Below are 27,896 nucleotides of genomic sequence, written 5' to 3'. Positions count from 1 at the left end.
CCTATAGTTATCTTTGGGGACCCAGCCTACCCCTTAATGCCATGGATCATGAAGCCATACGCAGGCAGCCTGGACAGTAGTCAGGAGCTGTTCAACTACAGGCTGAGCAAGTGCAGAATGGTGGTAGAATGTGCATTTGGACGTTTAAAGGCGTGCTGGCGAAGTTTACGGCATCCGATGAAGTGAGCTGTAGCTCACGAAAGCTTATGCTCAAATAAATTGGTTAGTCTCTAAGGTGCCACAAGTCCTCCTTTTCTTTTTACTGACTCAGTTAGACCTCAGCTAAACCAATATTCCCACTGTTATTACTGCTTGCTGTGCGCTCCACAATATCAGTGAGAGTAAGGGGGAGACGTTTATGGCGGGGTGGGAGGTTGAGGCAAATTGCCTGCCTGCTGGTTACGCACAGCCAGACACCAGGGCGGTTAGAAGAGCACAGGAGGGTGCAGTGCACATCAGAGAAGCTTTGAAGACCAGTTTCATGACTGGCCAGGCTACGGTGTGAAAGTTCTGTTTGTTTCTCCTTGATGAAACCCCCCCGCCCCTTGGTTCACTCTACTTCCCTGTAAGCTAACCACCCTCCCCTCCTCCCTTCGATCACCACTTGCAGAGGCAATAAAGTCATTGTTGCTTCACATTCATGCATTCTTTATTCATTCATCACACAAATAGGGGGATGACTACCAAGGTAGCCCAGGAGGGGTGGTGGAGGAGGGAAGGACAAGGCCACACAGCACTTTAAAAGTTTAAAACTTTAAAACTTATTGAATGCCAGCCTTCTGTTGCTTGGGCAATCCTCTGGGGTGGAGTGGCTGGGTGGCCGGAGGCCCCCGCTACCACGTTCTTGGGCGTCTGGGTGTGGAGGCTATGGAACTTGGGGAGGAGGCTGGTTGGTTACACAGGGGCTGTAGCGGCTGTCTGTGCTCCTGCTGCCTTTCCTGCAGCTCCACCATACGCTGGAGCATATTAGTTTGATCCTCCAGCAGCCTCAGCATTGAGTCCTGCCTCCTCTCATCACGCTGCCGCCACCTTTCAGCTTCAGCCCTCTCTTCAGCCAGCCACTTACTCTCTTCAGCCCACCACCTGTCCTCCCAGTCATTCTGTGCTTTCCTGCACTCTGACATTGTCTGCCTCCATGCATTCGTCTGTGCTCTGTCAGTGTGGGAGCACAGCATGAGCTCAGAGAATATTTCATCGCAAGTGCGGTTTTTTTCGCTTTCTGATCTTCGCTAGCCTCTGTGAAGGAGAAGATCCTGTGATCCTTGAAACACATGCAGCTGGTGAAGAAAAAAAAAAGAGGCAGTGGTATTTAAAAAGACACATTTTCTAGAACAATGGCTATACTCTTTCACGGTAAACCTTGCTGTTAACATTACATACACAGCACATGTGCTTTCGTTACAAGGTCGCATTTTGCCTCCCCCCAGCGCGTGGCTAGCCCCTCCACCCTCCCCGTGGCTAACAGCGGGGAACATTTCTGTTCAGCCACAGGCAAACAGCCCAGCAGGAATGGGCACCTCTGAATGTCCCCTTAAGAAAAGCACCCTATTTCAACCAGGTGACCATGAATGACATCACTCTCCTGAGGATAACACAGAGTGATAAAGAACGAATGTTGTTTGAACGCCAGCAAACATACACTGCAATGCTTTGTTCTACAATGATTCCCGAGTACGTGCTACTGGCCTGGAGTGGTAAAGTGTCCCACCATGGTGGGTGGAATAAGCCTGCACTCCCCAGAAACCTTTTGCAAAGGCTTTGAGAGTACATCCAGGAGAGCCACGAATGCCAGAGCAAATTAATCATTAAACATGCTTGCTTTTAAACCATGTATAGTATTTTAAAAGGTACACTCACCAGAGGTCCCTTCTCCGCCTGCCGGGTCCGGGAGGCAGCCTTGGGTGGGATCGGGGGGTACTGGGTCCAGGTCCAGGGTGAGAAACAGTTCCTGGCTGTGGGGAAAACTGATTTCTCCGCTTGCTTGTTGTGAGCTATCATCTTCCTCATCCCCAAAACCTGCTTCCGTGTTGCCTCCATCTCCACTGAAGGAGTCAAACAACACGGCTGGGGTAGTGGTGGCTGAACGCCCTAAAATGGCATGCAGCTCATCATAGAAGCGGTATGTTTGGGGCTCAGACCCGGAGCGGCCGTTCGCCTCTCTGGTTTTCTGGTAGGCTTGCCTCAGCTCCTTAAGTTTCACGCGGCACTGCTTCGGGTCCCTGTTATGGCCTCTGTCCTTCATGCCCTGGGAGATTTTGACAAATGTTTTGGCATTTCGAAAACTGGAACGGAGTTCTGATAGCACGGATTCCTCTCCCCAAATAGCGATCCGATCCCGTACCTCCCGTTCGGTCCATGCTGGAGCTCTTTTGCGATTCTGGGACTCCATCATGCTCACCTCTGCTGATGAGCTCTGCATGGTCACCTGCAGCTTGCCATGCTGGTCAAACAGGAAATTGAAATTCAAAAGTTCGCGGGCCTTTTCCTGTCTACCTGGCCAGTGCATCTGAGTTGAGAGTGCTGTCCAGAGCTGTCACAATGGAGCACTCTGGGATAGCTCACGGAGGCCAATACCATCTAATTGTGTCCACAGTACCCCAAATTCGACCCAGCAAGGCCGATTTCAGCGCTAATCCCCTTGTCAGGGGTGGAGTAAGAAAATCGATTTTAAGAGCCCTTTAAGTCAAAAAAAAGGGCTTCATCATGTGGACGGGTGCAGGGTTAAATCAATTTAATGCTGCTAAATTCGACCTCAACTCCTAGCATAGACCAGGGCTTAGCCTTTATCGGGCAGTAACCTCTACTCAGGCAGACGTCTCCTGTGCTGGGATTCAATGAAGCGCTATGTGATTTCAGGGATTCACTCAAATCGATCTCAGTGCAATATCAGGTCTTTGTTATGAGAAAATGATGGCTAATGGAACTGATCAAAAAGTTTAATTCAAAAAAGCTGCCCCCATGAAATCTGGTACGCGGGGAAAAAACCCAAACATTTTCATGAACATAAACAGACTTTTCTAGAAATGTTCTCTATTCCCTTGCCCCGGGAAACGTTTACTATTTATTATCATTCATTTTCCAGACAGTGGCTTGGCAATGCCAGTTTTGATTGGTCAGCTGAGTCACATGATGCAAATTCCCCACTAAAGTTAATTGAGATCAGGGTCCTACGATGGGTCCTAGGTATTCAGGGCATTTCTTCACATATGTTTGCAAAACATTTAGCTGATCCTGATAAGGGCCTCTGGATGCTACTGTAGTGTAAAGAGTAAAGAGTATACCCCCCAGCTTGCCCGAGACAAGGTTTTCATTGCTTATTTAAAGAGGCACGTAAAATAACTTTCATTTGTCATTCTCAGCTTGGTGAGGGACCAAGAGCGGATGGCACACTTGGGCTAGCAGATGTTCGTAGCAATTTTGCAAGGATGCATATCTGTACTCTTTAGCCCCTCATACCTATGCATTAGATGTTTCCAGCAATGACAGCTATCAGCATGTCCATTATTGGACATATTTTAAATCGTGTCTTCTTCTGTTGCATCATATTCAAGTTACAGCTGCTTAGACAGCCGTTACTTGACTTGTGCTTTAAAACCACACACTGAGCTGCCTGAAAGGAATCGTCGGATTGCCCCTGCACTGATCTATCCTGCCAGCTTCGTGTGGAAAGGGTGGGAATTAGTTTTTATTGCTATGGCAGCAACAGGATATACAGTTAAAAAGTACGCCTGAAGTAAGAGTTAACCCTCCTCTCCCCACAAACCTAACAACCACCACTTGGAATATTTTAGAAGAAATCTTACTGAGAAACTAATAAATCCAGAATGCTGGCTTTGAAAATGACAGTCCAAATATAGTAATTTTGTTTTAAAAATACAGCATTTACTGACCACAGCCCCTGCCCAAGGGCTTTTCTTCATGTCTGGAAATTATGAACATATGGTCTCTCGTAGGACTACAGATCAAGTGAGGTTGAAAACTTATTTTATGTACTTTCTCCCCACAGCATTTAAAAGAAAGCTACATTCACAGTGCTCCTGTGGCCTTTTAAAATTCAAAGGAGAAAGATTTCTCACCAGGAATAAATTGAAAGGTTTCAGAGTAGCAGCCGTGTTAGTCTGTATTTGCAAAAAGAAAAGGAGTACTTGTGGCACCTTAGAGACTAACAAATTTATTTGAGCATATGCATGCATCCAATGAAGTGAGCTGTAGCTCACGAAAGCTTATGCTGAAATAAATGTGTTAGTCTCTAAGGTGCCACAAGTACTCCTTTCCTTTTCATGAATAAATTGTAATTGCTAAGCAATAGGTGTCACAAATAGGGACTGGCAAACCATTTAAAAAAGGAGTAAGAACTGACCAAAACCTCTGAGAACATAAGAACGGCTTACTGGGTTAGAGCAGTGGTCTATCTAGCTCAGTAGCCTGTCTTCCGTCAGTAGCTGATGCCAGGTGCTTCAGAGGAAATGAACAAAACAGGTAATCACCAAGTGATCCATCCTGTGTTGCCCATTCTGGCAAACACAGGCTAGGGACACTTCAGAGCATGATTTTCAATCTCTGCCCATCCTGGCTAATAGCCATTGATGGACCTACCCTCCATGAACTTATCTAGTTCTTTTTTGAACTCTGTTATAAGTCTTGGCGTTCACAACATCCTCCGGCAAAGAGTTCCACAAGTTGATTGTGCATTTTGTGAAGAAATATTTCCTTTTGTTTGTTTTAAACCTGCTGCCTATTAATTTCATTTGGTGACCCCTAGTTCTTGTGTTATGAGAAGGAGTAAATAACATTTCCTTATTTACTTGCTCCACACAGGCATGATTTTATGGACTTCTGTCATATGCCCCTTAGTTGTCTCTTAGTTCTGACAGAATTTCAGGGTCTCAAAGTGTGGATGAGATGATGGTGTAGGGAGCAGGGGTTCAAATTTATTAGGAACTGGAGAACCTTTTGGGAAAGAGGGAGCCTATACAGGAAGGATGGGTTCCACCCAAACCAAAATGGAACCGGATTGCTGGCATGTAAAAATTAAAAAGGTCATACAGCAGTTTTTAAACTAAGGGCTGAGGGAAGGCCGACAGCTGCAGAGGAGCACATGGTTCAGACGGGGACATCCCTTAGGGAGGATTTGGTTGAAACTATAGTAAAGAACAGAATCATCAGATGATAGATGAACATGATTTGTTGGGGAAGGGTCAATATGGCTTTTGTAAAGGGAAATCATGCTTCACCAATCTACTAGAATTCTTTGAGGGGTGAACAAGTACATTGTGACAACGTTCCTACTCTGCCTTGGGGGGTGCTGTGCTTATTGGTGGATTTTCTTGTCTCAGAGGTTCACGGCAGCCCTCAGTTTGGCCACTTTCATGGCTCAAATCTGCCATTCACTCAGTTAAGACTCATCACTGGCCAGCATGGGGAAAGGAAGAAGAACAGTCCCCGCAGTCTCTGCTGATCCATCTAGTGGATCGGGGAACAGGCCAGAGACCTTCCCCTCTGGTGGAACCCACAGTCCAGTTCAACTCCTCCAGTAGCAAGTAGGGAGTTGGAGCGATGGGGAGAACCCGGACCCATCTTCTATTCTGGGTTCCCAGGGCCCTGCGGATTTCAGCTGTCTATAGTGGCTCCTGGAACAGCTGTGCAACAGCTACAACTCCCTGGGCTACTTCCCCATGGCCTCCTCCCAACACCTTCTTTATCCTCACCATAGGACCTTCCTCCTGGTTTCTGATAATGCTTGTACTCCTCAGTTCTCCAGCAGTATGCCTTCTTACTCTCAGCTCCTAGTGCCTCTTGCTCCCAGCTCCTTACATGCGCACCATAAACTGAAGTGAGCTCCTTTTTAAACCCAGGTGCCCTGATTAGTCTGCCTTAATTGATTCTAGCAGCTTCTTGATTGGCTGCAGGTGTTCTAATCAGCCTGTCTGCCTTAATTGTTTCCAGAAAGTTCCTGATTATTCTGGAACCTTCCCTGTTACCTAATCCAGGGGAAAGGGACCTACTTAAGCTGGGGCTAATATATCTGCCTTCTATCACTCTCCTGTAGCCATCTGGCCCGACCCTGTCACAAAAGGGACAAGGGGGATCCAGTGGATATAGATCACTTGGACTTTCAGAAAGCCTTTGACAGCGTCCCTCACGAAAGGCTGTTAAGTAAAGTAAGCAGTCATGGGATAAGAGGATCAGTAACTGGTTAAAAGACAGGAAACAAAGGGTAGGACTAAAGGGTCAGTTTTCAGACTGGAGAGAGGTAAATAGTGGTGTCCCCCAGGGATCTGTACAGGGACAAGTACTGTTCAATATACTCATATATGATCCGGAAAAAGGTGTAAACAGTGAGATGGCAAAATCTGCAGATGATACAAAACTACACAAGATAGTTAAGTCCAAAGCAGACTGCAAAGAGTTACAAAGGGATCTCACAAAACTGGGGGACCAGACAACAAAATGGCAGATGAAATTCAGTGTTGATAAATTCAAAGTAATGCACATTAGAAAACATAATCACAACTATATATACAAAATGATGGGGTCTAATTTAGCAGTTACCACTCAAGAAAGGGATCTAGGAGTCACTGTGGATAGTTCTCTGAAAACATCCACTCAATGTGCAGCAGCAGTCAAAAAGCTGAAAGAATGTTAGGAACCATGAGGAAAGGGATAGATAATAAGACAGAAAATATCACTATTAGACTATATGTATTTATGGTATGCTCACATCTTGAATACTGCGTGCAGTTCTGGTTGCCCCATCTCAAAAAAGTTATATTAGAATTGGAAAAGGCACAGAGCAGGGCAACAAAAATTATTAAGGGTATGGAACAGCTTGCATGTGAGGAGAGATTAACAAGCCTGGGACTTTTCAGCTTGGAAAAGAGATGACTAATGGAGGATAGGATAGATATCTGAACGGTGTGGAGAAAGTGACTAGGGAAGAGTTATTTACTTTCACATAACACAAGAATCAGGGGTCACCCAATGAAATTAATAGGCAGCAGGTTTAAAGCAAACAAAAGGAAGTACTTCCCCACATAACACACAGTCAACCTGTGGAACTCATTGCCAGGGGATGTTGTGAAGGCCAAAACTATAAGAGGGTTCAAAAAAGAATTAGATAAGTTCCTGGAGGATAGGTCCATCAATGGCTATTAGCCAAAGTGTTCAAGAATGCAACCCCATGGTCTGGGCGTCACTAAACCTCTGACTGCCAGAAGCTGGGAGTGGACAACAGGGGATGGATCACTTGATATTTGCCTGTTTGATTCATTCCCTTTGAAGCAGCTGGCATTGGCCAGAGTCAGAAGACAGGATATTGGGCTAGATAGTCCGTTGGTCTGACCCAGTATGGCCATTCTTATGTAACTGTGAAGACAGAATGAAAACTGGGGTGGGGGGAAGCCAAAAAAAAGAAAACAAAACAAAAATTGACTAGCTGGATCCTCAGCCCCTCTTTCCAGCTGCTTTAAGCTGCTCCAGCAGCCTTAGAGGGGCAGCTGGGTATTCCCCTTGTGTAGGAGATCCATGGGTGACAAAGATGGCCCAAGGTAAGGAGCATATCAAAGTTGGAAGAGGCATGGTCAGAGTGCACTGCTCTCGGTGACCATTCCAGCCAGCACGCATCAGAGCAGCCTAAAAGCCTGCTCTAACTTACACTGCCAGGATTGAAAGCCAATTAATGCCCTCCTCCTCCTCGGGGGTACCGAACAGCACACAGAGTCTGCCCACGTGGCTTTGACAGCAAGATCAGATTGTACATGGTATGTTAAAAAGTATCAGTATTTTAAGATTAAATATTTGCGGGGGGTGGGGGGGGGAGAAGAGAACTCCATTTGTTTTGGGGTCATTTTGCTGTCCCTGATCATCCTATAAGGATAAGGGAATAAATTACAACTTCATTCCACTCAACTTCCAAGAAGAATGCAAAGGGCACAGCTAGAAGTGGAGGGGGAGGGGACCGCATTTCTCTCTTTTTATGTCTGGCTAAAATATTTTAGGAACCATTAATTTTCCATCACATTTTAGCTTCTAAATTAAACCTGATTTTAAATAAGCAATTATATTAAGTGAGCAGAGCTTGCTAACTTTCAATGCTAACCCAAAGGGCCAGATCCTCAGCTGATGTAAATCTGCATAGGTCCACTGACTTCAGCAGAGCTATACTGGTTTACACCAACTGAGGATCTGGCCCCAAAAGGAGAATTTCTTACATTCTGTGGGGAATTATGGATGATAAGATTTTGCCCGCCCTATTATATACACCAACCACCTTAGACACAAGTTACCTTAAATCCACAGCTTTTCTTCCACAGGGCTGTTGGGAACGCACAGAAACATGGAAACTGCCCAAATTGCTGGTGCCACGAGGAGCATAAATGAAAAATAACTACTCAGTCATTTAAATCATATTATGGTCAGCCTGATTGATAGCAGCTCATTACCATCCCTCCCAATGTCATGCCAATCTGTCCAGATGATACCAAATCATTCAAACATATTTCTTGGCTCATCAATTCAGGCAGAAAGTCTGAAAACTATTCTTGTAGATGACAGACCTGAGATCAGCATGAGCATTCAGCTAGACAAATATTGAATGATTGGTGACAGTGTCATACAGAGAAGGCTACTGACATGCATGCGTTCTGTTCAGCAATTTACTCCTGTAATGGGGGATGGGTAGTCTTCTTTTTTTTTTTAAAACAAAAGTGATAAGGCAACAAGGGTCAGGACCAAAAATGCAGCCCAGCTGCACAAGGAAAAGAGGAAACTATGCATTAATGCAGCCACTCTAACAGCTTCCTTAGAGAAAGCTCTCACTTTACACATGCAGCTTTGATCATGACGGGGTTCCATTTCTTTGATAATATAACTGATGGGGTTCCTGGCAGCCTCCTGGTTTCATGCCAAAGGCTGGTACTTACCCAGTAGCCCAAATTACAAAGGAAAAGAGACAATAATGGTAAATCCCTTTGCTGACGAGAGCATAATCAGGTTTTGAAGCTTGCTATTCACAACAAAAGCATCAGAAATCTACACTGTCTCAATCAAGCATTTTTCGATTAATCATTAATCGTACAACTTCCATCTTCAGAAGATGTAGTATAGCAGGCTCATTAAGGAGTAGGCCTGGGGTGGGGGGAGAGGGAAAAGATCCAATTTTAATAGTTTTAAGTCAAGTAATTCCTAAAACCTCTGTCATTTTTTCTAATAGTAGATTACGATTTAGCTGGGGGGGGGGGAAACTAAAGAAATCCTTGGCCGTTTTTATCTGTAAGTTGTTGTTTTTTAAAGTGGGGTAAACCTATACCATGGTCTCTTGTAATTGATGGGAGTATACATTAATATTGGAGGCTTTTGCATTGGAATGGCCAAAACTTATTTGTATCAATTATTTAGTCAGTATTTGATGTGCTGTAGGTTCCTTCAAACTGGATCGGATGAGATAGAGATAGCTGCATATCTAAGATGGTGGTTTCTCCTATCCTCTAATGCAGATGTTACCATGAGCTCAGGGGGAAGTAGCCAAAGGGCTACATCCGCCACTCCAAAAGCAGCAACAGCTCCAACTGACTCCATGTGAGCTGCACCAGCTCACTCCAGTGACGGATTTGGCCCCAAGACTTGAAAGCTGCCCATTTCATTTACAGTACGCCATAATTTAACTACACAGAACTGTTAGAAACAAGGACTCCAGCGAATCAGTTACAAATGCTATAGTTCCTCATCCTTAATAGTAGGTTTGAGCTTTTATCAATATTATTATTTGTATTATGGTAGCGCCTAGAGACCCAGTAGAGATCAGAGCTCCATTGTTCTAGGCGCTGTTCAAACACAGGGTACGAGACAGCCCCTCTCCCGAAGAGCTTCCAATCTAGACAGACACAAAGGAAGTATTATCCCCATTTTACAGATGGGAAATGGAGACCCAAATGACTAGTCCAAGGAATTCTTTGGCAGAGGCAGAAACTGAAACCAGATCTCTGGAGTCCCAATCAAGTGCCTCAAGCACAAGACCCTCTGTCCTCTCCAGCACCCAGGAATATAGTTAACCAATGGTCACTTGTATAAAGACTGTTTCACAGAATTCGAAGGAAATTAAATTAAAGGGTGGAAAATCATGGCCCTGTTTACAAAGGTGCCAATTTCAAATGGGAGCTCTGGGCATGCCACGCTTCTGAAAATCAAGCCATCAGTGTTTATTTTGATCTGCCAGCACTGTAAGGTTCTGGATACTAAAGGATTTAAAAAAACAACAACAACGCACCACACTGTTTTTAAGCTACAACAATAGTATATTCAAATAGCTACACACTAGACTGCACAAGTATTGCAGGATGCTTATATATACACACACACACACACACACACACACACACACATATACACACATCACCCCTTGCATGACCAATCTATAATTATGCACAGAGACCGCAGGAGTTGTCATGTCAAAACCTACCTATGGTCCATTTAGCCCAATATGCCATGGCCAATGGCAAGTGCTCCAGAGTCTTCAAATCTGCATAATGCAAAGTAATTGTGCAACACCGTCTACGTGGGGAGTTATGTATCCCTAATCCAGCCAGTGATCAGCTTATCCCATAAAGCATGAGAACTAATACTGCTTATTTTTAACACTAGCTAGTCAAACTGTGGCTGCTTTTCTTATTCATAAGAATTTCTAATCCTCACTTAGTTTAAGCTACTTGCCTCAATAACATCCTGTAGGAGCAAGCTCCAATGGTTGATTATATGTTGCACTTTAAAGGCAATACACTTAAAAAAGTCACAAGGATTCTTTTTTAATAGTATAAAGATTTATTGGGTATTATGGGAAAGAATAAACAGAAAAGCACAGTTGAGACCCCTCTTTCCAATTCATTGTTTTCGATATCATCCCCCATTCCTAACCTGCTCTAGCATTTTTTTTAAACCTGCCCTCCTATAAAAGCCCTGCCTCCTTGCTCCCTTTCCTCCCATTGGAACTATAATAAAGATTTTTAAAGGCCATTGTCACCACAGATCGTGCTTTAAATTGCTACAAGCAAATTACCAAATACCTACAGGCTTAGCAGAACGGTTCTCTCTCCAAAGCCTCTTTCTCACTGCCACTAAGTAAACCTACTTGCTGTAAAGATATTAATGGAAGTAAGAACATAATGATTTTAAACCACTGCCAATCCTCAAAAAACACAGAGTAAAAATGCATGTATAACTGAAGACAAAGTGAATGAGTCAAAACTCTGATGCAGGCTAAGCATGATCTCCACTAGTTCATCTTCCAAAGGGTTGGGGGCCTGATCCAAAGCCCATCAAGCTCTTTCCATTGACTTAGGTGGGCTGTGGGCGAGGTCCACAGGGTCCCATCCTGCTGAGCGCCTCCTTCAAAATACTCAGCACTCTCAACACTCGCTTCCTTAATGGGATTAACAGGAGCTCAGCACTTTGCAGATGACACTCAACCTCTTGCCTGACTGGACACTGAGCAGTGGGAGCAAGCAACAGAATCCTTAAAATTCACCCCTCCTAGGCAATCTGAATCTTTATGAATTAAACTAAGTTTTGTTCCGGCAAGTGAACGTTAAATATGGGTTAGCAGGAGTTACACACCAGGAAAGTAGGTCACCGTGCTTGAGGTATCACATTAGATGCTGCATTTGCAGATATTTCCAAGTATCAACTGCCTACGTTACATGGGTTCAATTGGAAAACAACAACAACAAAAAGCCCTGCATATTTTGCAAGGTGACAAGTGATGAAAAGAACCAAAGTAGGAAAGCACCCGCATAATCTCTGCACGCTGCCAAGATGCCAGCCAGTGGGTGACAAATGTAAATTAATTACATTTGGAGCTTACAAACTCGATATTTGCAACTCGTTTCAAGAATCTGGCTCATGTCACTCTAGGGCTAGACAGTTTTCCCCAAGGCCAAGATAAAGTTCACCTCCTTTCACTCTCCTCTGTGTCACAGCTAATCAGAGCCAAGTCCATCCCTCTAACCGAGCGCTTGTGAATGATTCTCGAGGAGGCAAGACGGAATGTGCCACATCTACTGTATTCATTACAAGTAAGAGTGACACACGGACACATGGAAAGCACCAGGGGAAGGGTTTCTGTGGGGCAGGGAATGATAGTCAGGAGCAGGAACACGTGTGCTTTCACACACAGCAGGAGTGAAGAACAGGGGAAAATACAGAAGAGAAATGCTATGCTGCTTTAATACGCTCTCCCAGCTTAGTGGGATTTTCGCAAGGGCAATACACAATTTGGGAGATTAAGGTCACCACATTCAGTCTGGCGAGGACTAGCGACAGATCCACCCAAGTATCTAAATAGACAGATGCTTCTACAAAGATTTTGTACCAAATCCACACACCTCTCTCATCCCTCTCCTGCAACCCACGCCCTGACTTCCCTCCCTTAACCACACAATGATCTTCCCTCTTGCCACCTACTTCTCCTTCCTTTGCTGGTCTACGGGGCCCATTCAGTATGTCTGACAGTCTCTCTGCTAGGCCACAGGTTATTGCTTACCTCAACTTTCCTGGCACTTTGGGGCTTCTAGAATGCATGGCAGGCAACAAGCCACCAGAGTGCATTACAATGATCATTGCTCATCTCACACCTCTGGAGCTCCAAATGTAAGCGATGCCCTTTGGGCACAACTGAAGAGGATGCATCACGATTCTGATGAGCGTAAAGTAAATGAAGAGAGGCTGCTATATCCGTTAACACCATAGAGGTAGGGAAGAAGCAGGAGGCATCTTGGTTGGGATTAGACACGGGGAAGAAGAGCACAGAGGTGCAGGAGGGCAGGAACAACAGACAAAGGGAGTGGGGGAGAAGGTATTGGAAGGGATTCAGCTGAACTGAAAAGGTTCACCATGGTTCTTATGTTTCCTGCAGCAATCCACCCATCCCGAAATACAACAGAGGTCAATCCCCCCATGACGTTAGGAAGCGCAGTTACTTAAGACCATGAAGGGCTTTTGCAGTGAATTCAATGCTGCCGCCATCCCCTGCAGGTTGGCGCCCATCCACGGAAGCCTTGCATTTTCCAAGCTGAGTCACTGGCACCATTCGTACGCCAGTTCCCGGGTAAGAAATTAAAAATAAACTAGACCGGTGCCAAGAACTAGCCAGACCTGCTCTGCCCACATGCCACTGCAAATACCATTGCAATAGCACAGCGCTCTTGTAATGTCAGACTGGCAAATTTCTTCTGAAGACTGCATCAGAGAAAGCCAGGCTCGTTGTCTGAAACAAGAATCCTTAAATGAGAAGTGTAGAAAGAGGACCTCTGTAACTGCTTCTAAAAGTAGCCTGCCTTACTAGAATTCTATTCTGAATCAGCAAAGAACTCAAGAGGCACTGTAAGTGACTGTTTTGAACCTTGACTAACTGGTTTCTGAGCAAGTACCTGTAATTGCTTTCTTCTCTCCTCTCTCCAGTTTTGCTTGCGGGGATTCGGTATAACCACCATGTTCCACCGGCTGCTCCACCCTTTTCATCACGGTGCCCTTGAAACTCATCTGAAGTTGGCTAGTATACTTTTCGTGCTGCAGACACATAAGCAAAAACGTGGACAAAGCTATGTGGTGCCATACAACAGCCAATGAAAAGGATAAACTATCTCCCCATGTGATCACATAAGAACAAATATCGTGGCTGTGCTCGAGAACAAGAATAAAATACATACCTGAACAAAGGCTATGGAGTCATATAAATGCCAGCTGAGAAGCTTTCAAATACCTCATTTAGAAGGATATTAAGTGACACTGCCCCCAAGAAATCTCTCATTAGGAGACGCTTTAAAAAATAAACTAAGGACAACTAGAATGAACGCCCCTTCCATTCAGGATTCAAATACTGAACCCCCTCACCGCTCTTTATTCTCTCAACAGCATGATGAAGTCTTCCAAAACCATCCTTTTATCTACCTTCTCTTAAGGCTTCAGTGACACCTCAACATATTTTATCATGAATTGTCTCACCTCTGGACAGAACGGCCAGAAAGCTATATTGCATAAAATTAGGTTTCCCTTAAAGCTGGGCAGTGCTGAATGATCTAATTGGATCTACAGAAAAGGGCATTTCCACAAAAATCAGGTCTGAGTAAGTTCAATGAAAGAGTCAACCTGTCCTACCCTCCTGCACAAGCAGACTTAAATATGGAACCAGGGGTGTGAGACTATAACTGTCAATTGAAAGTGGACATTTGGTATTGGTACTTCTTGTTCTAAATGCTGGGCAGTGTTGCTGTGAGTTGTGAAACACCTATGGCACTCCACCCCAGAGGGGACTGACTTTCTGTCATGGGTGAAGTGAGTCTGGTATGTTTTGTGCCTGATCCTGCAGCTCATGCTTAGGGGAGCCATTTCACTGAAGTGAAACTGCTCTGTAAGGAAAGTCATAAGGAATATCTAGGATCTTTGGAGAGAAAAAAAGGCTATTGAAATTGAGACTGTTACTGAGAGTAAATTGAGCCAACGTTGGGTCGTTGGAGGAAGTATTAAGGAGCTGGCCTAAGCCACAGCACCCAGAGAAAGGTACTCACCCTTCATTGCTCACTTTCTAGGAGGACATTGACTTCCTGCTGAAGAAAAGTTTAATGTGCTGAGAGCTCATCTTTATGCACTAAAACTTTAGTGCCCTTTGTTTAGCTGGCAGTCATGAAATCATAAATAATTTCAGTTAGATGCTGGTGTTGGGAAGGGAGAGAGTAGATCTGGGCTAGCTGGGAGATACATTTATCCTCAAGGTGAGGTCCTCCCAAGCACATATTGAAGGGAAACCTTAAGTTGTGGTTGTTTCCACAATTCATTATCAAAGCTGTCACCGGTGGGCCGAAAAATGTAGGACGTTGTTTAAGAACACACTGTAGGGTTTTGCTGTTTAATGCTGTCATCGCTTCACAAGTACCAGTATCTCCATACAAAAATAATGTCTGTGCTTACCTTCAATGCTTCCTCTGGTACTTTGTGTTGAATTTGTTCCAAGACATACATGTTAGAATGTACGGCATGTGTTAAGGAAGCAGGGAAGGAATGAAAGACACAGCGATAGTGTAACTGAAACAGATGGGATTATACAACTGGAAGTGCCTAAAAGGAAAAAATTGATGAAGAAACTGAAAGTAGTCATCACTCTACCAGAGCTAAATGGTCCAATATAATTATTGCCTTAAAACAACACTGTGCGTATTTTGCAACATTATCTATCAATTTCTATAGGCTGTATTTAGCCTTTAGGCACAGCACTGTGTGATACGCAGCTGGACTGGACCAGGAGGAGCCGTGGGAAGGAATTCAGAGCCATGACTGTTCACTCCCAGCTCCTCCTGCCCTTCTTCCTCAATGCCCAAGCCATAACTGGAATAGTCCCATGTGATTGTGCAAGAGAAGGAAGAGTAGCTTTAGCTCCCTGCATAGCCACATAGGACCAGGACACAATCCTGCTCTGCACTAACAAGTTTTTGGTCAGTATTAGCTTCTTGTGTGGAGAGTAACTCGGGGGGGGGGGGGGGAGAGCGTGAATTGCTATAACCTCTCAAAAAGGGCAATATTCATGTGTTCGGGCTCAGATAATTTCTGCTGCACAGAAAATGTATAAAGGAAGCATTCAGCAACATTGTCAAAAGCAGCCCTATAAAAGATTACACAGAGCAGAGGGGAAAAAGAAACAGGGTGGGAAAAGTTAAACTAAAAATAGACGCATGAGCATAGCAGGGAAACCTCACTATGCCTGTGAGTGCCACTCTCAATGGAAAAAGAGCTGCACGCCCTTATGCAACAGAGCTCAGCTGACTTATAGCATATAAAAGATGCTGCCTTTGGTAAAGGGCTGAACAAGAGAGGCAAAGAAAGCATTCTTTAAGACGTCATGACAAAGAATGGGCAGAAATCATATTTGGTGCAGTTTGTGCTTAATGGGAACTGACCCTGCAGCCCTCACTCTCGGAAGTCTTCCCACTGAGGGGCAACATAAAGATGCCTAGTCATTTGCAGTATTTCATTTCAACAGGAATATCTACAAGTAACGGCTGCATGATTAGGCCCTTTGACTAAGACGTACAATGCCCAGAGCTACTGGAAAAGTTTAGATCTGTATCACAGTCATTAAAATCTACCTGCACTCTAGCCATTGGCTTAACACCTTGGATGCATTCAAGTTTACAACAGTCATCTTCAGGTTTCTGTATATTTCAAATCAGAGATCCCAAGAGGAGATATTGGAGCATTATTAATAATATGCCAACATATTAGCCATATAAGTCACAATTCAGCAAGGCTCTTGAACATGGTCCTCACCTTAAGTACGCAAGTAGTCCTGTTGTTCCTCGCACGCTCAAGATGGGGCACATGTGTAAGCACCTTGCTGGATCAGTGCCTTATACTGCAGTGTGGAGAGACCTCCACTAGGTTGGGGCCCCATCATGCCACACACACTGTACAGACATCTAGTAATTGACAGGTCCCTGCAGCAAAGATCTTACGGCCTAAAAGACAAGATGTGACAGATGGATGGAACAAACCAGTAGGCGGGCTGGAAGGGGGAGAATGCAGATATCAAAGATCAAAGGATGTTTCAGCACAGGCTGGTTGTCTACACATTTCATAACCAAACAGTAGCCACATGTCCAGTGCCTGGCCTCCTTCACGAAGGTACAGTTTGCAGCTGCAAAATGAATAGATGTGTCCACAGGTTTAGTGCCAGCAGCGATTTGCAGGAGCAAATCAAAAGCGAGACATTTAACTACTAAGGTTTGCATGCACAAGCCACCTGCAGGCAAAGCAACAAAGGCACATTTTTTGCAGACAAGTTTTCCCTTCAAGTAATGGGGTTGGCTTCAGTATAGCAGACAATCTGCACTGTGAAGGGGTAAAAAAATAAAATCCTAGGAAGATGTTGTGCGAGCTCTCTCTCTCTCATTCTTCCTCTCTTTCTCACACACACACACAATACATAATTTCATGTCTGCTCCCAGACTGGTGCCTAGTGAAGTGTAACATCCAGGGTTCCAGGTTAAAAAAAACAAACAAACCTAGACTCATAGACTTTAAGGTCAGAAGGGATCATCTAGTCTGACCTCCTGCATATTGCAGGCCAAAGAACCTCACCCATCCACTACTGTAATAGACCCCCTAACCTCTGGCTGAGTTACTGAAGTCCTCAAATCATGATTTAAAGACTTCAAGTTACAGAGAATCCACCATTTACTCTAGTTTAAACCTGCAAGTGACCTATGCCCCATGCTGCCAACCTGACCCATGGGAAAATTTCTTCCTGATCCCAAACATAGTGATCAGTTAGACCCTGAACATGTGGGCAAGACCCACCAGCCAGACACCTTGGGATAGAATTCTCTGTAGTAACTCAGAGCTTTCCCCATCTAGTGGCCCATCACCAGCCACTGGAGATATTTGCTGCTAGCAGTCCCAGACTGCCTACAATGGCATGTAGCCAGTCTCATCATCCCACACCCTCCATAAACTTATCAAACTTAGTCTTTAAGCCAGTTAGGCTTTTTGCCCCACTGCTCCCCTTGGAAGGCAGTTCCAGAACTTCACTCCTCTGATGGTTAGAAACCTTCAAGTAATTCCAAGCATAAACTTGTTGATGGCCAGTTTATATCCATTTGTTCTTGTGGCCACATCGGTGCTAAACTCCTCTCCCTCCCGGGTATTTCCTTTGATATTTTAATAGAGAGCAACCATACCTCCCCTCAGCCTTCATTTGATTCAGCTAAACAAGCCAAGCTCTTTGAGTCTCCTTTCATAAGGTAGGTTTTCCATTCCTCAGATCATCGTAGCAGCCTTTCTCTGCCCCATTGCCAGTTTGAATTCATCTTTCTTAAACATGGGAGATCAGAATTGCACATGGTATTCCAGACGAGGTCTCACCAGTGCCTTGTGTAATGGTATTAACACTACTGGAAATACCTCATCTGACGCATCCTAGGACTATTTCATGGCCACATCACATCGGCAACTCATAGTCATCCTGTGATCAATCAATACACCCAGGTCTTTCTCCTCCTCCGTCTCTTCCAACTGATAAGTCCCCAGCTTATACAAAAATTCTTGTTGCTAGTCCCTAAGTGCACGACCTTGCACTTTCCACTATTAAATTTCATCCCATTTCTATTACTCCAGTTTTCAAGGTCGACCAGATCTTCTTGTATGATATTCCGGTCTTCATCTGTATGGGAGGAACTTTGTGTCATCTGCAAATTTTATTAGCACACTTCCACTTTTTGTGTCAAAGTCAATAATAAAAAATGTTAAATAAGATTGATCCCAAGACCAATCCCTGAGGAACTCCACTAGTAACCTCTCTCCAGCCTGACAGTTCTTCTTTCAGTATGACCGTTTGTAGTCGCTTGCCCCTTTTACCAGTTCCTTATCCACCTTTTAGTTCTCATATTAATCCCCATCTTCTCCAATTTAACTAATAATTTCCCCCACAGAACTGTATCAAATGCCTTACTGAAAGCCAGGTAGAGTAGATCTACTGAATTTCCGTTGTCTAAAATATCAGTTATCTTCTCAAAAAAGGAGATCAGGTTGGCCTGGCACGATCTATCTTTTGTAAAATCATGTTGTATTTTATCCCAATTACCATTTACCTCTACGTCCTTAACTACTTTCTCTTCCAAAATTTGTTCCAAGACCTTGCATACAATTGAGGTCAAATTTACAGGCCTGTAGTTTCCAAGATCACTTCCCCCACCCCCACTTCTTAAATATAGGAACTATATTAGCAATTCTCCAGTCATAAGGTACGCCCCTCCCTCCCAAGTTTACAGATTCATTAAAAATCCTTGCTATTGGACTTGCAATTTCACGTGTCAGTTTCTTTAATATTCTTGGATGGAGATTATCCGGGACCACTTATTTAGTCCCATTAAGTTGAGAGAACTAGAGATGGCACCTATGCTGAATGCAGCTACTGCCAACATAAGGCCTGATCCAAAGCCCAGTAAAATCAAAGGGAGTTGACATTTGCATGCTTTGGATCAAGCCCACAGTGCAGAAATTCTAAGCTGATGAGCCATCCAGAGGCTCTGAAAGGAAATATCAATACACTTAGTCATTAGCCATAATTAAGGATATTTAACCCTCAACATAACAAACAGAGAACTTAAAAACAAAAACTGTGTGTAATACTGTGCTCAGGCAATAAGGATATCGTAGCCAAAGCGAATCACGTCGTTCAGTTTTAGTGTGATGTATTTCTGGTCAGGAATCCGGACGTCATTCACAAAAGTCTGCAAGACAGAAGCATAGACCCTGTTTTGATGAAAGGCATAATGTTTACATATTTAGCCAGGCAACCCAATGGAACTCATGTTTACAACTCTGAAAACACCTAGCTCCATCTAAAAACCAGTGAAAACAAAATATAGTTCGACAGTCGCTAGAACTATTCATATTCAGTGTACTGGATTTAATTTTCTTTAGCTATTACAGTAACACCCACATGACCCTGTGGAGATCAGTACTACACCATAATAGGCTCTGCACATGTACAAACTATGAGACAGGTCTGTGCCTCAAAAAGCTTACAATTTAAATAAACTGGAGAGACCGAGGGAGGGAGGGAGGGAGGGAGGGGAGGCAGGGCATGCATGAAAGGAAGCATCATTATTATTTGTACTGAAGTGATACCTAAGGCCACATCATGGTTGGTGCTGTACAAAACACAGAACTAAAAGATGCCCCCCTAGCCCAAACAGCTTACAAACTAATTATTCCCATTTTACAGAGGGGGATTAAGAGATTTGCCCAAGGTCACACAAGAAGTGTGCAGCAGAGCTGGAAATTGACTCCAGGCCTCCTAATAGAAAAGAAATCAATCCACTTGTGAGAATCAGGCAGTTGTGTGTACGTGCTTTTTGTATGTCCAGTTCAAAAATAAAAAGAGATCACAAACTTATGCGAACAAATGCTGGCATGCTGCTGGGGGCTAGGCACACAGCTGCACTTAGATCAGGAGATGGACACTGGCAAACACTGGGAATTATCACATGCTTGGAGGTGGAATTCTACACAAATAGGAAATGATAGGCAGCTGCCAGTTGTCAGGTTTTCAGAGCTGCAGTGCAATTCCTTCCCTGGGTGGATAAGAGCAGAGTCACGGCTTGCGAAACACAACAAAAAAATCACTCTCTCAAAAGTGACTTTGAAGAAACAGGTTTACAAAGGAAAATGAGCAAATATGCCTTCAGTGCTGGGGCATCACTTTCCTCTCCTAATCCTTTCACAATGGCCCAGGTTAAGCATGCGTGACAAGACCAAGTATTAAATCCAGTGAAATATATTTCGAACAGGGATTGGCAACCTTTGGCAGGCAGCCCGTCAGGGAAATCCGCTGGTGTGCCGTGACGGTTTGTTTACTTGCAGTGTCCGCAGGTTCAGCCCACCGCAGCTCCCACTGGCCGTGGTTCATCGTGCCAGGCCAGTGGGGGCTGCGGGAAGAGGCGGCCAGCACATCCCTCAGCCTGCGCCACTTCCTGCGGTCCCCATTGGCCTGGCACGGCAAACTGCGGCCCGTGGGAGCTGTGATTGGCCGAACCTGTGGATGCTGCAGGTCAACAAACCGACCCGGCCTGTCAGCGGATTTCCCTGGCGGGCCCAGTGCCAAAGGTTGCTGATCCCTGGTTTAGAACATAGGGCAAGATCCTCAGCTGGAGTAAAACCAGCAAAACTCCATGGACTTCAGAGCTGCAGTGATTTATACCTGCTAAGGACCTGGCCTGTAGTTTCAGAACAAAAATAGGTACAGGGGTCGAGGGGGAGGGGGGATACAAACGTCCCTACGCAGAGCTTACCTCTTCTAATTAATGCTGGTTTGTTATATTTACGACTACTAAATATTAATATTTATTTAAAGCAAGAGCACAGCAGCCTGCATCATCTCTGCCGTCACCTATCAGTCCCTTTCAGCTGCTGCTGCTTTGCCACAGTGACTTACCTGCCTCACAAGTTCTGAGCTAGTGAGCCACCTAAAGTATTTGTGCAACAAAATAATAATACTTAGCACTTCTGCAGAGCTCTCCGTTTTCAAATCACCTCACCAACAATTAGTTACCCTTCACACAACACCTCCGTGAGGTACATAATGACGGATTTCATAGAGGACAACGCTGGCAGAGAGCCCAAGGCCTGGTCTACATACAGTTTTTGTACCAGTATACTATTTAGGAGGGATGATTTTTTTTAAACCAAAATAGTTATAGTAGTACAACCCCTAATGTGGACACAGTTATAAAGGTACATTATACTGATATAGTGTATTCTCCTTTCCCTACAGAAATAGCTATACCAGTATAAAGCACCTTTATACCAATATAACTGCATCCACAGTAGGGGATAAACCCTAAGAGACTTGCGTAGATAAACCCTAAGAGACTTGCCTGATGCCACACAGTGAGTCAGTGCCAGAGCAGAGATTAAAACTCAAGAGTGCCTGTCTCCCAGCTTCATGCTGAATTCATTAAGCTATTCTGCCCCTCAATGTTAATAACAGAAACAGAGCGGGATATTCTCATTATTTAAAAGGCAATTTTTAAATGGTTTGTCTCAGAGAAACTAAATGGCATTCCATACTGTACATCGTTAATTAGCAAGACAGTTGGCTTGTCCCAAGGTCACCCTGCTTAGCAGGAACAGCTGACTGAAGAATCTTTACTAGTTTTGCAGTTTTATAGAGCCAGTCAGAAAATTTCAATGCAAAACAGAGACAAAATTTCAATCCATTTTGGGGGGACTGAATTCTCCTCTTTTCTAACCAGCTCTACAATTTTATTAGCAACTGAAGAGTTCAGCTGGGCTGAGGTTGAGGGGGGTAGAAGGGTGGGGAGAGAAGGAGCACCAAAATAAAAAAAATAACTTCAATGGATGCGTGTCTAGTTAAACAACTCATTACTCAAACCAGCCATGCAAACACTTATGCAGGTGTTAGGCTTCACTCACATGAGTAAGTCCCATTGGCTCAAAATGGGTCTCCTTTCACAAGTAAAGTTAAGCATGCTCATAAATGTTGTACGATTAGCACCTAGACCTACACAGAATATACGTTTTAGCTAGCTGAAGAATTTACAACTTACCCCATTTAAGCTCCCAAGATCCTTCACCCTGTGCTCATCTTTGTCCTTGTCATAGTTGATTACAGCATGCTGCTTATCCACACTGCGGGACTGGGAACAAAGGCATAATGAATTTGAGACTGGCCAGACACAAGAGGCTATGTTAATCAAAACAAAATGGTGATATTACGCTCACCTGGTATGGGGATGGGTGGAAGATTACACATTATTAATTCTATAAATAGCCAGAGGATAAACAGGAAAAGCTGACAAGGTTGTTCTAAATATCCCATTGTAGTCATTACGACTATTCGTGCGCTGAAAGTTTAGCACAAGGGTAAAAGTTTGCAAGGTTGGTGCCTACAATCCCACCTCAGCTAAACACACAAACCTACCTATCAATTTTCTTCTAACATTTATTACCAAGTTATTTTTAAAAGGAAAGACTCATTTAAAGCCGCAGAGATTTTAAGTCCAGGATTTCAATATATTATAGCAGTACACATTCAAACCAAACTAATCAAACTTAAAGCCTGGGGCAGATTCCAGGTTTTTTGTTTAAACACAGTAAAGAAGACATCATCTTTTGAGGTGGATATGCACATTTTCCACTCAATCCATGTAATACATTTCCATCTAAGTTTCTTCTTGATTAGGAGAAAGGTGCTTGCTTCCTTTTCAATAACAAATGTTACTTTATTATGTAAGAATTCTGTTCTGGAAATACCTACACATGGATAACTTTATTCAAATTAGTAGTCCCAGTGACTTCACATGATGTTACAAGCACTCAGTAAATTTAATCTTCAAAATGCCTGAATTAACTACAGATAAAATAAATTGTTTCTGTGTTCAATTTTTTATATGATCTTTATGGTTTTGAAAAATGTAATGAGGTCACTGATACCCTCTGCTCTATATTTAGGATTATTTTCAATTTCCCAATATGACCTGAATTCTAACTGGAAAAACTAGACCAGTCAATGAAAAGCACATCAATATAAACCTCTGTAGTATCTCTGGGTATCTCTAAAAATGAACAAACCACCAAAGTAAGGAGGCAAAGCTACACTTTTTCTGAATATCTATCAATCAGCTGTTGGAAGAGAGGAGTAGCTCCCCTTCTCCTGGTATATACACACTGACTTCCACAACACTATTCTAAAAATGGCTCTACCAGCTTGCTTGTAGGCAAAGAGAGGCTAGCACTTGTTTCAAGAGAATTCCAGGATCAAAACAAAAGAATGGCTTTTTTGTGACAAATATTGTAACAGTTTACTAGAATTTTTTCTCCCTTGCTGATGTCAAACACGTTGATAATGTTCCTGGCAGCAGATAAATCCTCAGCTTTTTCTTCTTTTTCCAGACTAAGTTTCAATCACTGAAATGTGTCCTCCAGAATGACCCCAATGGGTTGATTGGAAACAAACATGTTTATATATCATGGGACATCCTACATCATTTGCATCCTGCTTCAGAAAGCAGAAGTTACTGCTTAGCTATATTGTGGTATCTCATGAAAAAAAAAACCCTATAAGTAAAGTGGGTCACCATTATATGTAAATACAGTCAGTTCCAAATGAAAAATCATCCTTACTGCTGAGGCAATTCTAACTGCCATGCCATCCAATAGGTGTCATTACTCTAGCAGTCGAGCCAGGAAGTGACCATGATAGTTAAAGCTGTACAACAGTTTCCATGATACGAAAATGTCTTCTGGACAACTGATACTGCACGCAGAGAAGTAACATTCAAGAGTACCCCCCAGACTCCAACACATTTATGGCAACCCCCTACTAACCCCACCACCACCTTCTAGCTCTCACACAGTGCTTTTTCCATCACTCTATCTCAAAGTACTTCACAATCAGGGTGGATAAAAATCAATTATTTTTTTAAAAAAATAAATAAAAAATCAGATTTTTTTATTTAAGTTGGATTTTTTTGATAAAATGCTTTTTGAGGAAAAAAACTATCCAAAGATACTTTTAATTAAGATACATTATAGCTCAAAGATATCTCATCATGGAATAGGAATTATACATTCTAATTCTATAGTATGAGACAATACAGTCATGTAATGTTTAAGAAAAGTTTTGTAAATAAGTTCCAATAGTTTGTGGATTAGGGACCCAATCGTATGGGGTTCCAGGGGCTTCTGTATAGATTACTTAGGTTAATCTTTCTATCTACCCAATGGGACTCAGTGCTCAGTCTAGAAAATACTATCAGAAATGCTTCATATTGCAGTTTGCAAACTGTGGATTTGTGTCTCCAGAGGTAACATGCTTGTTAACAGCAAAAATGTTTTAAAATAAATAAATAATATATAGAGGTGAGAAATAACAGACCTCAACTCTATTGTCCCTCTGCAAATTTGTGTACACAGAGTCAATCTCCTACCTCTCTCTAAAAGTGCAAAGTTTCAGAAAGTTCAATAGAAGATTTTTGGAGGTGGAATAGATCTGGACAAGGAGAAGAAGTCTGGAGGTAAATGTGAGAAGCGAGGGACATATGCTTGTTTTGTTAAAATAGTATATGTTTGCTGTTGAAGAAAAAAAATCCAGAATACTTAACGTTGTTGTTTTAGTTATATAAAACAATTTAAACATCTGTCTGGTGATGTTCTCCTCCTCATACAGCATGGCAATAAAATCCTCCAAATATTAATGATTAACCTGTTGAATTGGAGATAGTTCACCTCCCAATGACTTCATAAATATCTGCTTCAATTACCTTTGGTAAATGAAATAACCAAACAATCATTCATTTTCTGATATAGCTGTAAAACTAATTAGAAAAGTTTTCAAAATCAATCACTGTTTAAAAATGTACAGTGTGTACCTTCTAAAAATGAAACCTACATTTATCTCTGAGTTGTGAAGAATATGTATTAAGTTTATAACAACCAACAAGAATGCATTTTTATGTAGAAAACCATGATTAAATCGAGTCTTCCTGACTAGTGATTTAAATGAATTTGATTTAAATCAAATCCACCCTGTTCACAATCATTAACACATTAATCCTCACAACACCTCTGAGGGAGGGCAGTGCTATTATCCCCATTGTACAGATGAGGCGCAGAGAGGCTAAGTGACTTGCTCAGGGTCATACAGGAAGTCTGTGGCGAAGCAGGGAATTGAACCCCACTCTCAAGTCGTAGGCTTTTGCCCTAGCAATTGGACCATGCAGTGTGTGACGCAGACCCAAGATGAGAAATGGATGGACACAGACATGGACACACAGGGCTACTCACACAGGAAGTGAAATATGTTCATTTTTATTTTTTATTTGTCTTGCAGTAGCACCTAGCAGCCCCAGTCATTGGCCAGGATCCCATCTTGCTGGGTGTTGTACAAAGAGAACAACAACAAAAATTGGTCCTGGCCTCAAAGAGGTTGCGGGCTTCATCCCTTTATTGTAAGTAATTCTTTCTGTAACCTCGGTTTCATGACTCTACCTCTGATGTAAATAACTTGAAATGACAGAAGAAAGTCCTGTCAAATGTGTATGGAATGTGGCCAAGTTTGGGCCTAAAACAAGGGACCATCTGAGAGGGTTGCATGTGCCTCAGGACTATGAGTGTTTTTGATACAGACATCATCTCCCTCCACAAGCTGTCACTCAAGCCGTCCTGCCCTGCCCTACAGGATAATACAATCTCTTATGTGGTTTCACAATGCCAAAAGATGGCCCAACGATGCAAGCAGGATATACCCCTGTCGTAATGGGAGACGACCAAGGAACCTGCCCTTCAAGGTGTCAAGTGCTCACTACCCTTTAGATTACCTCCACTAGGATTTAAAGGTTTGTTGCTGTTGGAAGGCATTGACTAACAGGTCCTCCTATTCTCATGTGGCAAAGGAGGGAAGCAGTTGCTAAGCTAGTCCAGTTTAAGCCTAGCGGCAACTCAATCTTCTTAGCACTTGTTAAAAGTCTACACTGCCTTGGCTAGACTGGAGTTTTAGGACATTAACTCATCTTCTAACAGCAACACAGCCTTGAATCCTAATCAAGACAAACCCGCTGCCATCGATGGAAGCCATGGGTGCTCAGCACCGTGCAGAACTGAACCAGGAAGGAGAATGATGGGCCAAAATCAAGACGCAGGTAAAAGCTGTACTACTGCTCTGAGTTATTGCCCCTTTGATAGAGGTTCTTGGCTGGACCATTCATACTGAAAGGTCTCGTACCACCCATGGGACACAGAGAAGCAGATCAGCAATGTTCTGACTGGATGACCCAGCAGCTAACACTACCAGGGACTCCCTGGTTCCTGGGCCAGCTGACGCTTGGGGCATCAAAGTAATCAGTGGTGTCTTCAGAAATGGAGAATTCTGGGCACAATGCCTGTTAAACATTTGTGGTAGAGCCAGCTGGAACTTATGGTGTGCCACACAGAAATTAACACAGCAAACGTGTGATGATTCCCCCGCCCCCACAAAAAAAAAAAAAAAGATTTATGCAAGACAGACTCTCTGTTGCACCAAGTTATAGAGGTCCTGATTCTCTCTTGCACTAAGATACAGTCCGTGTAGAAGGGGGACATAGGGAGTGTGGACATCAGGGGTTTGGTTATGCTTCCCTGATTCTCAAGCTTCCCTGGTCATGGCCTTGATGTACATTAGTGTAGCCTTGGGGCTATTGGAACTTATGACAGCTGGGTACAGTCCCCTAGGGCCCATGTGCTAGCTGAAAATTGCCATAGGGGGAGCAGAGATCAGCTCCACTCCCATCGCAGCTCCTACACCAAGAGTGGGTAGGTTGGTTTAGGAGCTGACTCTGCTGACTTAGAATCAAAAAGTCTTCTCCATGGAGGAATTTTCAGCTGTAACCAAATTGCATCCTTCTTGCACCACAGTGATGCAATTTGGTTACAGCTGAAAATTCCTCCATGGAGGAATGGTGATTGGTGATGCAGAAGGACCAGAAATAAGGCGAAGAATCTGGCCCACAGTCTTGAAACTACTTGGCAGCATCTCTTTAAAGAAAGCATTAACAAAAGTTCATGTTTTAACCGTTATACAACTAACACGGATGCGAAATGCTGTGCTCCCCAGCAGAAAAGGGGAATTTTATTGCTTTCACTTGTATCAACAAACGCACGCCATAAGAATCAGCAACATGAGCTCCTGAGGGCTTGTCTACTTGGAAACTAGAAGCAAAATAACTAAAATGAGTTGTAATTCACACCTTTACTTATTTCCATGCAAATCTGCCCATGCTCACTCTTATTTGGGAACAGGAGTGGCCTATTATGACATCACTTAAGTTTAAGGGAAATAGCTCTCACTTTCAGTGTAACAGTAACCTCAAGGGCTGGAGGCTGATCAACCTTTGTTCTTCTGGTTTCGAGCAGAATGCTTCATATCCTACTCATGAACAAGACGGACTGTGATCACCTTCAAGATTGTTAGACTAGAGCCTGATCCAACTCTTATTGAAGTCGGAGTCTTCTCACTGACCTCACTGGGAGTTAGGCCCCTAGTGGATAAAGTCACACAGAGTAAGAACAGCCACATTTACATCAGAATTTTAGGAACCATCAGCTTATTAAGCATTTTGACTCGATCAGGCTGATGAAGGTGCTAGAGTAAGAAACATGTTCAATTGCATCCTCCATCGCAAAAATACGACAGTGCTCTATGTAACGGGATGGGGCGGGAGACACGGTTAAAATGGAAACGCTGCTATCTGAATTTCTCATGTGCTTCTTTTAAAAAAATCCACAACAGGATGTCTAAAACAATAATAATTATAAAGCAAAAAACAAGTGAAACAAGCTGATAGCTGTAAGTATTTTAC

At 43.3% G+C, this 27,896-nt stretch overlaps 2 protein-coding genes across 4 annotated transcripts in view; both read right to left on the bottom strand.

The window, feature by feature from the left end:
• CEP170B (centrosomal protein 170B) overlaps positions 1 to 27,896 on the bottom strand; it is a 97,771-nt gene that overhangs the window by 49,052 nt on the left and 20,823 nt on the right. For 2 of the 3 annotated variants that reach the window (XM_074956351.1, XM_074956352.1), the window contains exons 3-6: positions 22,110 to 22,199; positions 19,190 to 19,268; positions 14,956 to 15,014; positions 13,419 to 13,557 (exon numbers count right to left, since the gene is read on the bottom strand). In XM_074956351.1, coding sequence (XP_074812452.1) covers positions 13,419 to 13,557; positions 14,956 to 15,014; positions 19,190 to 19,268; positions 22,110 to 22,199 — 367 coding nt within the window. Of the gene's footprint in view, positions 1 to 13,418; positions 13,558 to 14,955; positions 15,103 to 16,308; positions 16,458 to 19,189; positions 19,269 to 22,109; positions 22,200 to 27,896 lie in introns of those variants that run through there. The other variant, XM_074956354.1, reaches the window with a different exon arrangement.
• LOC141989543 (myb/SANT-like DNA-binding domain-containing protein 7) lies at positions 852 to 8,351 on the bottom strand. The gene is made up of 3 exons (XM_074956356.1): positions 8,286 to 8,351; positions 1,858 to 2,440; positions 852 to 1,277 (listed from the first exon to the last, which is right to left on the bottom strand). Exons 2-3 carry the CDS (start codon positions 2,417 to 2,419, stop codon positions 1,192 to 1,194), a joined length of 648 nt encoding a protein of 215 aa, XP_074812457.1. The 5' UTR covers positions 2,420 to 2,440; positions 8,286 to 8,351; the 3' UTR covers positions 852 to 1,191.

The sequence above is a fragment of the Natator depressus genome, chromosome 6 (genome assembly GCF_965152275.1).
Source record: "Natator depressus isolate rNatDep1 chromosome 6, rNatDep2.hap1, whole genome shotgun sequence".
In the NCBI taxonomy this organism is placed as follows: Eukaryota; Metazoa; Chordata; order Testudines; family Cheloniidae; genus Natator; species Natator depressus.
Note: the sequence above shows the minus strand (reverse complement) of the source record. Positions and strands in the feature narration are given on the sequence as shown.